Consider the following 14,081-nt stretch of genomic DNA (forward strand, 5'->3'; position numbering starts at 1 on the left):
CAAGCAAGCGGGCAGAGGAGCGAGTCAAGCTGAGCGCGAGAGCACACTAACTTGCCATCCAACTACGATAGCTCAGCACGGAGTGTGCTGACAGATATCATAAACATGGGTAGTTGAAAGAGACATGTACATATTACGCGACTCGCGCGAGATGATGTACAGCGAACAAGTCGTGGAAAACAGCTCACTGGCGTTCTGACAGCATTCTGCGGTAGGCACGAAACGCGATCTGCCCTGTTGTACCAGGACAATATTGCCGTCCTCGTACCAGAATTCGCCGTCCCGGGTGAGCACTGAGACCTGGGCCGGTGCTGTTGATGGATGTTCAGGTTCAGCAGCCTCAATACGCGGGCGCTTTTCTGAGGAACCAGGAGTTGCAGAGGTCTGCTTAGTAGCTAGGAACGAATCGAACTTAAAGAGGCCAGCTCAGTGACCGGTGGCTATGAGAATAGACGTACATTCCAAATGCTGAGAGCAGCGGATTTAAAGTATCAAGGTCCAAAGCAAATAGTTTCATAGCGTACGCGCCATAAGCAACGTGATGCAGCTGTTGGAGAACACCAACCGCCATGCGCAGATGTATACAGCCCGAACGGGTAGACAACTATGCCTGGCAAAATTGAGTTGAAGAACGAATGCGATAAAGTACAGAAGTATTCAAGAGCGGCGGGCCATAATCATCGGACTTCAGCTGAGAAGAAAGCGAAACTGGTCGACGAGATCGCGTAAGAACAAATCCCCCTTATATATAGCCACTCTTTGCTCACCTGCAACACGCCTGCGTCGTCTTCAATTACAAATACCCAACGACGTTTTCTTCGGCGCAGGCGGGTCCTCCACTCCCATATATTGAGGCAGCTTCATCCATACCCTCTGCTGCGCCAAGAACAACCTCCCTCGGACCATGAGATTGCAGTTCTCGCAAAGGTCGTTGATTTCCCGTTTTCTTATCCATTGTTCCCAAGAATCAAACACCCCACAATGGTCGAGTCGACTGTCGAAGCCACCGGCAATCCACACGCCATTGTTGGTGCACTCGAGACAATCCATGCAGATTTCGCGGTTCTCGCACTTATAGCTGACGTCTCGGCGCGAAATCTGCATGCCCATGAGGACGTTGCAGTGCAGGAGATGCCGCCGCCCTTCCACGCACCGCGCTACGTCGTCTGGGTGGAGCTGCTCGGTGGTGCCGTCTGCGCGGGCAACGCCGTGGACGAGGTACTTCGTGTCGAGCTGACAGCAAAGGTATAATGCGAGGGGTAGCATGCTGTCCATGTTCATGAGGCGCGCGAGATTCACGGCTTCAATCGCGTCCGCGATCTCGAAGCTCATGACGGAGCTGCCCCGTATCCGGCATACTTCGAGCCATGTCTTGAGGTCGTCGCAGAAACACGTTTTGATTCGTTTCACGGCCTCTTTCCGTATCCGTTCCATCTGGTACTTTTGACTCAAACGAGCCAAGGCAGCCACGACCCGGAAAGGTAGTCGCTCGTTTGGCCTGTACCATCTGCGATGTCCATGTCCATAAGCGCATAACAAGCGAGAGCACAAAGCGACGTACTCTCCGCCATGGAAGATCACGCGGAGGAGATGGCGCAGGTCTTCTGAGCTGTCGCACAAATGCACGACCGGACAGCCGTCGATGCTTTCTTCGTCCTCTGGAAGTGGCACGGTGAACATGTCGCGAAAAACGTCAGAATGGTGGGCTAGCAGGCCCTTGTATACGCGGAACGCTACTCCAGAGGCAACCAGGACGATGCTGCCATCAATGAACCAGAACTCCTTGTCGCGCAATACATCTGGACTGTCGACCGATGAACAGTTCCTTCCCTTGGAGCGAACACGCTTTTCGGGCACATCGAGAACAAAGTCGTACGCCATAGCTGGATCGCAGTGAGATGGAAACGAGGGGAGTGCAACGTCGAGCACGACGGCGACATCTTGCCAATCTCTTATGGTGAGGCCTGCGAATGGTTTATTGTGTTTCCTATGAGCTCGCTATTGTGATGCCTGTGAACGCTAATTGTGAGGAAGGGAAAATACCATTGGCCAAAAGACGGATAGGTGTCACGTGATTCCCGCGGGTGCTGGATGCCAGCTGAGAGCACCGAGTCTGAACTCTGGGTTCCTCTTCACTGCCGCCAACACTCCAGAAAAGCCAGGAAGCGATGCGACAACTTGTAAGGGGATGCTTGTAAGGAAGAACATCGATTTTTTTGGCAAATCAAGACCTAAAGGGATTGGACTGGCGAGTATCGACGATTTATGGAGCACCGAACCTTCGCATCTGAGCTGCTTGGAAGACCTGGAGCTATCTTGCGGCCTCGTGGATTGCTGACCCGAGCTGGGAAGGTGGAGAGCTCTTCTTACGTACTTATAGGCGACCGCAGTGCGACAGCGCCTCGACGTCGCGATCCGACCGGACCTCGTGGACAAAGTATGTCTCCGGCTGTGCTCAATCCCTCTTTGATTATTTCTCAGGTCTCCAACTTTCCTCCCGTCCTGGCGCGGCTTTTCGTTGAACTCTGCACAACATGAGCTTTTTAAAAAGATGGCGTAAGGCCAGCGGCGTATCTGTGAATCTTCCGATGGCTTCCTGTCGCGTCAGCGCTCTGTTCAGTTCTTCATGGCTCGATGGGCAAGACGCTGACCACGAACATATCGTGAGGCCATGACGGGATCATTTTTGATTGACGGTCGTGGCACGTTTTTCGCATGCTCACTCGGATAAGGCACAGGGCATAGCATAGAGCTTTTCTTTTGAATAAGAGCAGTTTTTTGGATAAGAGCTGAGAGAGAACGCGCCTCTTCTGCCATCCGACAGCAGCTACTGTCGAGCCAGCAAGCGGCGCTGCCTGAACATCTTCTAAATCTATGTGAGTGAATTTCGTGCCGGGAGACGCCTCATCTGTTTGCTGAGGCCGACGTTTGCTGTAGCACAACCTGCTTTCCCGGCACAGGCATGGATCAACTGTCCACGCCGCGTCTGCCGCTCGAGATGTGCGACCACATACTCGACTACCTATGGGACGACCACAAGACTCTCAGGAGCTGCAGCCACGTCACAAGGGAGTGGCTTCCCACGACCCGAATGCATCTCTTCCATCACGTCCGCATCAACAGTGGCTCTCAGTTCTGCCGCTTCGAGAGCACGATCCTGCACTCGAGAGACGTTGCGCTCTGCGTCCGCAAGCTCGACTTGCAGGGCCCCTTTGACGATATTGACCATGCTGACCTGCCTCAAGCGCTGGAGGCGCTAGGCAGAGTAGAGGAGCTCACCATACGATGCCAGACGCTCGATGCACCAAACGATGTCCATCGAAAGCCGTGGCCGACCATGTCAATGCTAAAGGTTCTGTGCTTACATTCCTGCCCGATGGAGCGCTTGAGCCTTCAGCAGCTCATCTGCGTGTGCCCTTCGCTCTCTTCTCTGAAGCTCACCGGATCACCGTGGTTCAAGCAGTGCGATGAGTCGCCCTACCTATACCGCGCCGTTCAGCGACCGGTCTCGTTAGAGACCTTTCACTGCGACATTCTCTTTCCAGAGATGACGAGTTGGGTGTTCCAGGACGGAGTGAAGCTGCGCATGCGTCGACTTGCCGCGTCCTGTACGCCATCTTCGGCATTCTCTCTTTCGACGGGCTACATCCATGACCTGGTAGAGGCAACCGGTCAACGCCTGGAACACCTCGTCATCACCATGCGAGATCGATACAGCCCCATTCCTCTAGGTAACCAGCAGTCCCGTGCCGCGCTAGTGCACAATCCCAACCTCGTCTCCCTCCATGTACTCGATGTCTCATGTCCCGTGTCGTACTCTTGGGACAGCTTGAAGTCGATTCTCGACGACGTTCAACCCGTGCATGCCAAGCTTCGGTCGATCGACATCTCACTCAAGCCGATGAACGAATTCGCTGCCACACGTACCCGCTGGGGAGAGCTCGACGCGGCGTTGGCGCGGGTGATGGAGTTTCGTCCTCAGCTGGTCGTTACGTTCTGGGTGGTCAACGATCTCCGCAAACCACAGGCGTGGTTACCGACTTTCGTGGAATCCCTTCTGCAGGAGTTGCCGCGGGTGCAGGCTCAGCGCGGGAGACTGGTTTTGATGTGGATGAATGGTCTTGCTGAAGTGCAAGAGTTCGGCTGTGGTCTGATGCAGCCCTCTTGGTCCTTATGTTGAGGCAAGGGTTCACCTATCCGACCACCGTCAGTTGCTGCTATCTCCTGGGTGGGTCGTTCTCAGGACCTTCCACGCACTCAACTGGGCTCGTTCCTTCGACCGTTTATTCTGATATAAAAACGATGGCCTAGAAACATATTGGCGGACGTTGGCACCGGTTAGATGATGCACCATGATATCTACATAAAAGAGAATTCTGGGTTGCTGCGTGATGAACCTACGACGAAGTAGATACACAAATTTGAAGCAACAATTAATTTCGATCCATCGCTCCAATTGCAAGCATGCTCGTGTGACGAGGGACAGCGACTCATTCGTGACGTTGTTCTTTTTTAAGGTAAATCAGGTTTGGGATTTTACACTCGAGAAGCGCCGGCTGTCGCCGGCAGCGACCTTGCGACTGAAGGTGATGAGTGAAAATGAGGCAGTTTCACCTATTCCATGCTTTACAAGCCACACCAGTTATATTCATTGGTCTGTACATATGTCATGCTCAACTGAAATCTTGATCAGATGTTGTGGATTTTCAGTTTGAGCAGTTCGTTCTAGTTACCTTTCATTTTATCTATCGAGGAAATCAAGTACATTCAAGGTTTTCATTGATGGTTGTGCTCCGAATTCAATTGAAGACATCTTATGTGCCTTAATATAAGTACAAATATTGTGGGCAGTCACACTACTACCCATACTGTCCATTGTGTGACTAGAATTACATATGTGATTCTCTGTTTAGCACTTATACAACTGGTTCTTTCTCATTTGGTATCGTAACAAACGTTTCATCCATGGATCCGTCAGCTTCAGTTTGTTGCCGGGATGTAGTCGATATGGAGTAAGTGCATGTCTCGAAACTTCCAATGGTTTTTGATTTATCCGCAATTGATGACATGGTGGTGTCTGTTCAATTTTTATGCTGATATCTTTTTTCTTTAGTTTAGAAACCGATGTCCATGTGCCTAATCTTGGAATGGTGTCTTCTGGCTTTATCCTTCTAGTGGGATATGATGCTCATGGTATCTCTACCCAGAAATCTGATCTCCCACCTGAGTGCCCTGATTTGTGCTTCGAGAAAAGCAACTTCGTTTGCATGCTGCCTTTCTCTTTCCTTGTTTGTTTTGATGAGATCGTCAATCCATTTGGCTGCATGTGATTTTCTGTGTTCAGCTGCCTCTGCTCTAAGTCTTTCAATATGGTATCTTCCCTGCCAATAGTCCTGGAGGGTCCATTCATCAAGACTTTGATAGATATAGCTCCTGTCTTCCTTTTTCAATCTTTCATAATTTCAAAACTTTTGATCATCCAGTTTCCACTTAGTCCAGCCTCAGCTCCATCCTGTTGCCATGTGACGTGTCTCCTCGATTGATTTCTGATCAATTTGATCACAGTCAACGTGTTTTCTGTCATTTGTGTCATCAGCCTCAACAATTGGCCATCCTCTGATTTTAGGTGTGGCCGTGGTGAATTTGACAGAGGATTTCATACTAGGTTGTGATCCTTCAAATGATCCCTCACTTTCAGAATCTGATTTTGTTTGAGATTTTGTTGAGCATGTTTATTCCATATTAATTGTCATTTCTTTTGTTGTTGTTATTTTTTTCGCTGTAGGTGTGGATCATGAACTCTTGTTTCTTAGGTCTTCTGTGAAGTTCTAATTCCTACTATTCTTCGTCAGCCACGTCGAGGCCTGTTCATTGTCACCGCTTCACTTGCAGCGGTTTGCAGATTCTGAGTTCTCTGCAACTCCTTTATAACAGATAGATATGAATGTTGTATCTAGGCTCTGCACGAGCTTTTCTTGCAGTTAGCACAGGCTCCTGGTGGTCTTTGATTATTTCACCACTGGTAGCAATGACTGTGAAGGGGTTTGACCCTACTAGACACTCACTGAAGGGCAATCCAGTAACCGTTCAAGTAATCACCCACAGGCATGTAACTAAGTATAGTAGAGACCTAAAATATTCACTTCAAGTGGTCTCGAAGACCCAGTAGTGACCACATGGGATTTAACCTCCTTGCTCGCAGGCAGCCAAGAGCCCAGCTTTATGACGGTCCTCCTGAATTCAATGGTTTCCAAATTGATTAAACTGTGGGTAGGCCAATAGAATGTCCTGATCAATATGATAGTGTTGTGATGTTGGCATGTCGTATAGCTGATCAGTTGAGATCGAAAGAGTGGAAAGCAGTGAGAGGAGGTTCAACGGAAAGATTCAGGGAGTAAGCTGAAACAAGCCCAAATTCTGACTCAGCGTGAGCAATCACATGTATACAGACTCGGTGGCTGAGACATAATATAGGCTAAAGTCTGGCCTTTAACAATGAGGTGCAGCTATAAGTGTGATAAATAATAGGATGTTCTATCATTGATGTGACATGGTAAAATTTCAGGTGGAGCATACAATTTTGAAACTGTGAAATATGGAAGTCGAGAGCATTGTCATCAGCCACAGTTCATGGTCATTAATAGGCAGCGTTCATTATGCTGCGCTGTCTTTTTCATAGCATCTTTCTATCGTGATCATTAATGTCACTATTTCAGGTATAGACAATAGCATGTTCGAAAGGTAAGTTGTATAGCTACTATTTTGTGATTGTGGTTGACAGACTTTTCTGTTTGTTCAGCGACAGCGACACATGGGAAGTTGAGAACATGAGGGTCATTAATAAGGTATTGGCAATAATGCATATTCTATCTGTTGAGGAACAAGAAGCTATTGGAAGGTGAGTGACTGGTCATGCAAGGATAGTGAGTTATTGAAATGACGTTCAATTTCTGTGTGACAGCATCGTAAAAATGCTGTTCAGTTGAACGGACATTCAATTGTCATATTATAGTGCAACCACAGTGCCGGCTGATGCATGATGGAGACGTCTGTCTTCTAATGTGTCTCTAATGATGTCACTGTCATATTCGGTCAAAATTATTCTAGTTGGGCTCACTTCGAAGATATCACCACCGATGCCTAGTGAACTTGCAGAGATAATGATTGAGGTTATTTGAATGGTCGATCGCATGGCAATGGCACATATGCTATCTGTTTTCCCTGAAGGTAGGCTTTTGGAGTTCACGTTGAGTTATGTTTGAGCACTGAGAAGTTGTAGAGGTGAAGAAGGTTACTGTCGTTGCACTGGAACTGTTCAACAATGTCTACGATGCCCGTGTATTTGTACAATTTTCACAGATTTCATTGCCCAAATATCGGCGTGAGCTGCTAAAGAAATCTGATGTAGTTGCTATACAATTTACCCTGCAGGATGCTATGGGCATAGTTGTTGATGCACTTCAATTGCTTTCTCTGGAATGTGTAGGGGTTGTATACATTGTACTGTAAAGTTTTGTTATAACATTCATTCATCGTGTGCATTACAATTACAGCTGCCAAAATCGAAAAAATGAAGAGTGTACTGGAACCAAAAAAGCACAGACGATAGCAAAAAGCAGAACGTAACATCACATCATACAATAAGTGAACATGTGTGTAGATGCATGTACAATGAAAATGTAGAGTGGTTGAGGAAAGCAACACGGTGTACAATTGCAGGCTAATAATACATTTGATGGCAGCACATGAAAGTCACATTGAGCGGTCTCAAAAGGATACTATGTGTTAGCATGATGAAGTGAGTTAAAGGATGTCGCTTACCATTTGCCAGGAATGAGTTTTTTATTTGGGCTATGCACGGGACCATCCTCAGCATGGCGTTTGAGGGGAGGGGTGATGAGACTAATGGGCTGGTCAATAATATTCAACTTGACAATGTCTGAGCTGAAGGAGATTGAGTTGTTGACTTTCCATCTAGAGATGGTGATGACAGCTTTTATGAGGGCACTTTTCAATAATTCTTCATATTTGTCAGGTTTGATGAGATGATCATGTCTGTCGTATGTGGGAAGCAGTCGGGGTCACCATGTACCAAGCTGAGATAGCTTATCCCTCACTGTAAGGGCATCAGCATTAGCGCACGGCCAGTTATCAATGTTAAACTCTGTAAGTACTAGATTAATGTCATATTATGATGTGAACAACATGGATGCCACCTTGGTCGAACTGCCGTTCATCTTTTTGATCAACGCGCTATGAGGACAGTTCCTTTTTTAGTTAAATTGTGATAACGCATGATGAGGGACGAACCTCGAATATTTTGTCAAATTTTGATGTGATCTTCGGCGTCGAGTATATGGTCAGTGACCATTGAGCATTTTTTTCTTCTTTCAATTGTCTTTCTATGGTGCGAAGTGTATCGCATGCCTTCGTATGACACGTCGTAATTTGATCGATAGTAGGGGGGATGAGACAGGCAGAGGCTGAATGATACTCAAATTCTCTATTGTTCTCTCTCAGTCTGGAGCTCCAATTACCACACGGTTGGAGCCAGAATGAACGACCATTAATGATACCAACAAATTAAAAAACAGCAGCTTCATTTTCACCTTTATGAACTAGTACGCCGCGACCGTCCACGTCTTCTACCCAACAAATGTTAGTCATCTTTGTGATGTTGGGGTTCTTCAGGAAAGCCAGGTTCATATCAGCTGTCACGGCTAAGCTTTGTCAAACATGATATGATGTCCGTGGGTGCTTCACACACGACCCGCTCACAGATGACCTTTATACTGAGTGCCTTGTAAGGCCCCAGGGTCCCACTTGGAGCGGTGACTCAAGATTCAACATAAAAGGGTGGTGAGCCCCCTATCAGCCAATGGTAGGCTAAGGACAAGTGAGTGGCGATAGGCCTCACTGTCGAGCTGACTCAGGGATGAAGGGTTGTGACAAGCCACGATGGATGTGAGAAATAGATGAATAAGACTGAGGGCTACCTCAGTCACATAGGGCATATATATACATGTGGGGCTGGACCCCGATCACTCTAACTATGTGTACCTACTGGGGTCCTAGCAAGCCACATGTGCATATTATATAATGTGCTACAGCCAATAGCAATGTACCTACTAGTAAATACTACGTAGTCATTGGTGGGCCGTAGACTTATAGATAAGGTCATGGTCTATGCGGCATTCTGTCGGGGTGCCGTCTTGGCCATGAGGTATAAGGCCGACCTCCTTACCAATCCAGACCTCGGTGTCCCGTGCTTATGCCCGATCCTATTGAGCGACTATCAGGATGTCATGTGCTTGGGCATCTCTTCAGGTCACATGTCAGGGGTGCTTGATAGGGCACTACCTTGTGGATCACGTGATGTGGTGATTGACGTCTACAATCGATAAGATCCTTGAGCGCTTAGCTGGTTATCAATGATGTCGTGTGGCTTTTGTGGCTGGCTTTGGTGACGCTGCTTGAGTCCTGTTATAGTAGAGCCTTCTGAATAGGGAAGTGCTAATATACTGTGACATCAGCATCACTGAGAAGTGATTGTATGACACCTTGTAGTGTAGTGACAAAAGGTGTGGATGAGGAGAAGGTAGAAATGGAAGTTGCAGCAGGTGATGTTGCATGTAGAGGACTGGAATGACGAGAAGATATGGTCGAAGAAGAATTTGTGTCAGGCATGATAAAGAGAAACACAGTCAAGGAGGATTTAGTAAAGTGGGCTGCGGTGATGTCAATTTTCTCCAACGATATAAATATAACAACTTTTCTGACATTATGAAATAAAGAAGGACAGTACAAGCTACGCCGCCGTCGGAGTCTGTTGGTGGTGTCAGCAGATGACAAGAATGATTACAAAAAATGATGACACATAGAATGACCAATTAATGGCCATGTGAATTTTCAGCGTGATCATAGAGTGGTCGAGGAAGGGTGCTAAATGGGCTGGATGCAGGGATCAGGGAATGTAGGGTGGTGAATGATGCAAATGCCGGGGAGGCTAGGTAGAAGTAGAAGTATTAGAAAGTGACAAGTTTACATGGAAGCTACAGGAAGGGTGCTAGATGGGCTGGATGCAGAAATCGGGGAATGTAAGGTGGTGAATGACACAAATGTCAGGGAGGCTAGGTAGAAGTAGAAGTATTAGAAAGTGACAAGTTTACATGGAAGCTATACAAATAGTGCTTACAGTATGACATCTCCATATGCTAGCTTGACCGTCGAGGAGATATGTGTGATCGTCGAGCTGATTGAGCACATCTCTCAATGTCAGCAATGTGACAAGCAATCATTGTTAATTCAACTGAAGAGGTTTCCTTCAGATTTGCAGGCTGCATTGCATGAAGCTGTCATTCGCAAGACTGAATTAAAATGCATCGCCCATCGGGATTACGTACATGCATATTGGAAAAGGGAATGGGAGTGGCGAGATGGTCGACAACATGCAAATAGAAGCACAGTGCAGACAGAAGACAGCAGTGCGAGTGAAAGGCATGCAGAAGAAAGCACGTTTCTATCATTGCTGACAGAAGAAGAATGCAGAGAATGCCACAGGCAGTTCATGGATTCGATTTCGAGCAAAGCACTGAGGTTGACGATATGCGGTGTATGTGGTCGATGGGGGCTGCAGTCATTATTAGATACTCAGCCAGTTTCCGTGAGTCAAATACCAAATTATGACTGCCTCATTTCGCAGACCATCGAACCATTCCATGACATGGTGGATGGCATTGTGCTTGCACGAGAAGCAATTCGTGACATAGAGGAAGAAAAGATCATGGACATCTGTGCTGAATGCATGTCAAATTTGAACAACGAACGCAGGGATGGTCAAATTGCAAGGTGGTCTTTAGTGAACAATCTGTGGTTAGGAAGCATTCCCTGAAAGCTCGCAAAGCTTACCTTGCCCAAAAAGCAGCTCATTGCATTACTCTATCCTCAGGTGTTCACCGTGAAGTTGTATCTAAAGGACCCATTGACCGCGATAAAGGAGGATTCCTTACAAACAGCTTTGAATGGTAACATTACTATGTTCACCCTCAAAAATCTGAAGATCATGGAGATGTTAGCCAGAAATCTGATGCCGCGACCACCTGCAATCTTAGCTCATTTGATATCCATTACTTTCATTGGGAAAGGATGGTTACGGAGACATCATCTTCACAAGACATATTGAGTCAGATGAGCGGCAGTGGCAGATGCTCTTCGATGGCTGAAAGCCCATAACTGCTATTATAAAGACATTGAAATAGACATTTTGTGCATTCAATGTCTCTCCGAAGATGATGTTCCTGAAGAATTGCTTGCCGTTACATGTCAAAACGAAGATGTCAGTATATTACAGGCTGAGAATGACAACTATGTACCTTTGTACATCAACATGGACACAAACAATCATCATGTTGCAGATGGTTAGCCATTTATGCACAAATGTCATGTTATGTAAACACTGATGAATATTTGCATCAATTCAGATAGCGGTGGAGATGTTTTACCACTCCAGTTTGTAACCAGCGCTGATATGGATTCAATTGGCCAGTCCATGGATGAATTAATGATGTGAGGGCTTGAAAATACATGGCAAAATGAACACAATGGATGTTATTTGGTGCAGCATAGCCAACATCCAGTGCAAGATTTTGGCTATCCTCTGCAGCGAGATGTGAACGATTCGAATCAACATGAACATAATCTGTTCAAGAAAGCATTTCCCACCTTGTTTCCATATGGTGTTGGTGGCATTGAAGCTGATCGACTGGTCCATGTATCTTTCATTGAACATGTTTGATGGTGTTTGCAGTTCCATGATGGACATTTTTGTCGACATCATTCATTCCCTTTTCTGGTGTTTGGTATCGAACAAAGGAGACAGGCTCTTACATCTGCAAAAATCCAAATCAATCAGCATGGCTTCGAAGCAGACACGCAGATTTTGACACATATCACTGTAGATGATCTTCGTCAAGCAGCAAGAGAAGAGGCTGCAAAGAGGTCTATAAGTAACAGGGCCATGCATTTGCTGAAGACATATATTCATGCTGTGGGTGGATGGGTTATAGGATCTGATCAAGCACGTTATCAGCCCAGATCGAAGATATGGTCTACATCCATTTACCTGTCACCACCAACCCTGTGGATGACAATTAATTCTGATGACTTACATGATCCTATCGTCCAGATTTTCGCTGGAGAGCGCATTGATATGGAAAACTTATCTGCAACTCTAGGACCAGATGCAAAACGATGTGCGAGCAATGTTGCACATGATCTTATGGCTGCTGCACAATTTTTCAAGTATCTTGTCAATGCAATTGTAGAGAAGTTGTTTCAAATAAGAGTTACGAACCATGGAAAATGAGTTGAAAGCAAAATTGGGGTTATTGATCGTGTGAGCAGTTATTTTGGAGTGGTAGAAAGCCAAGGTCATGGAACTCTCCATCTTCATATGTTTGTATGGCTTCACGATGCACCGTCAGCAGATGAAATGATCAACGCTTTCAGTCAAGAAGACTTCTGAGAGAAAGTGCGCACGTACATTGCAAACACAATCCATGCTCATGTAGATGGACTGGATAATGAGTCGTCTATTAGATCATGTGCACCGGAACCTCAAATTGCATACGGAAGGCCACCAGATCCTAGCTGGGGGAGCTACAAAAAAGATTTCATTAGATTGGAGAAGAGGGTAGCACGATCAAAGCAGGTTCATAAATGCGAAGCGAATCACTGCCTGATGAAGTACAGAGGGTGCAAGCGAGGCACCCCCCTGGGCTCTGTTCAATGTCAATTGGGTAGATGAAGCTAGAAGATGGGGACCAAAGCATACGTTTGGGTATTTCAACTCATGGCAACCAGACATATCAGTTGCAGTATGCTGTAACAATGACATCAAACTCCTTATGAATGGCAGAGACACAGACAACATTACCTTCTATGAAACCAACTATACGAGCAAGAAACAGGGGCGAAGCTATAATATGTCAGCACTGTTTGCGAATTCACCAGCTTTCCAATTAGAAGACAATCCGTATCTGCAAGACATCAGAAAGCATAATCAAATGATGTTGTTCCAGTATATACATGTATTGAACAGAGAATAAGAAGTTGCAGCACCGATGGTCATAATGCTTCTGATGGAGTGGGGATTCGTATTCAGCTCGCATCAGTACGAGACCATTTATTGATCAACTTTTGTGCAATATCTATTGAAGAATGACAGCAGTTTACGGTCAACGAATAAGTGAGTTAATTCAATGAACCATCAAGCACAAAGTGATAACTGAGTGTAAATATATACAGCATGTCTGTTCATCCACCACAATCAAACGATAGTGGTGAATCCATTGACAATCATGTTGACATACATCATTAAAAAGTACATTCACATGTTCGCATTGACAAATTGTTCATAGCAAGATGATGACAAAAATGTCAGTATTAGTTTCGATGATCAACATTGTTTGAATATGCGAAGCCAGGTTGTCGATTATCAATTTCGAGTAAATGAGCTTGAGACACACAACGTGTTAGAATTTTTCATGAACACCTATGAAGAGAAGTTAACAAGCAGAAGCGAGCATGCACTCAATAATGAGAGGGAGGAAAGAGGACATATTTTCAACATGTGATCACGATATTGGTCCGGGCATCCATTTCACAACAATGAGTCCGAATATTGTGAACTGAAGGGCATAACACCCTACTCAACTTCATCGAAAATATTTTTCATGTTGAGATTTGATGGATCTCCATGTCAGAGCATTTTATTGTGCATCCATGTTACTGCTTTTGAAGCCATGGCAACAGTTACAAGGTCTCTGAGAGCACGAACAAACATGGAAAAATACATATGAACAGTTTCTGCGTGGCACGTCAGATGGTATCTGAAGAATTATTTTAAATATACAACATTTTCACCAATGCGAAGTGAGTGCATTAGAGCATGCAGAGAGGAAAAATGACACCGGTCATGCGGTACCATCCCCAGATAAGGAAAGCGAAGTCGATGTGAATTTTCATGATGAAGTCAATGCTGGTGACAATAGGGTGAACATGTCCGAACATGATGATGAAAT

General features: G+C 45.9%; 4 protein-coding genes across 4 annotated transcripts; 3 read left to right on the forward strand and 1 right to left on the reverse strand.

Annotated features, from left to right (window-relative positions):
* Positions 1-400: 400 nt before the first annotated feature.
* Positions 401-2,231, reverse strand: LAESUDRAFT_698022 (uncharacterized protein). Its single transcript, XM_040906330.1, has 3 exons — positions 1,562-2,231; positions 768-1,507; positions 401-708 (listed from the first exon to the last, which is right to left on the reverse strand). The coding sequence occupies exons 1-2, from the start codon at positions 1,879-1,881 to the stop codon at positions 790-792; spliced, it is 1,038 nt and encodes a 345-aa protein (XP_040765694.1). The 5' UTR covers positions 1,882-2,231; the 3' UTR covers positions 401-708; positions 768-789.
* A 731-nt stretch (positions 2,232-2,962) lies between these two features.
* On the forward strand, positions 2,963-3,118 carry LAESUDRAFT_650112 (uncharacterized protein; the record flags this gene model as incomplete). Its single annotated transcript, XM_040904217.1, has 1 exon — positions 2,963-3,118. A coding segment is annotated over one exon (156 nt), but the record flags the coding sequence as incomplete, so codon positions are not given.
* An 844-nt stretch (positions 3,119-3,962) lies between these two features.
* LAESUDRAFT_724450 (uncharacterized protein) lies at positions 3,963-4,302 on the forward strand (the record flags this gene model as incomplete). The annotated part of the gene is made up of 1 exon (XM_040908614.1): positions 3,963-4,302. A coding segment is annotated over one exon (218 nt), but the record flags the coding sequence as incomplete, so codon positions are not given.
* A 5,743-nt stretch (positions 4,303-10,045) lies between these two features.
* LAESUDRAFT_713259 (uncharacterized protein) lies at positions 10,046-10,891 on the forward strand (the record flags this gene model as incomplete). Its single annotated transcript, XM_040906956.1, has 4 exons — positions 10,046-10,134; positions 10,219-10,274; positions 10,329-10,663; positions 10,703-10,891. 4 exons carry the CDS (start codon positions 10,046-10,048, stop codon positions 10,889-10,891), a joined length of 669 nt encoding a protein of 222 aa, XP_040765697.1.
* Positions 10,892-14,081: the final 3,190 nt, after the last annotated feature.

This window comes from Laetiporus sulphureus (genome assembly GCF_001632365.1).
Source record: "Laetiporus sulphureus 93-53 unplaced genomic scaffold LAESUscaffold_13, whole genome shotgun sequence".
Classification (NCBI taxonomy): domain Eukaryota; kingdom Fungi; phylum Basidiomycota; class Agaricomycetes; order Polyporales; family Laetiporaceae; genus Laetiporus; species Laetiporus sulphureus.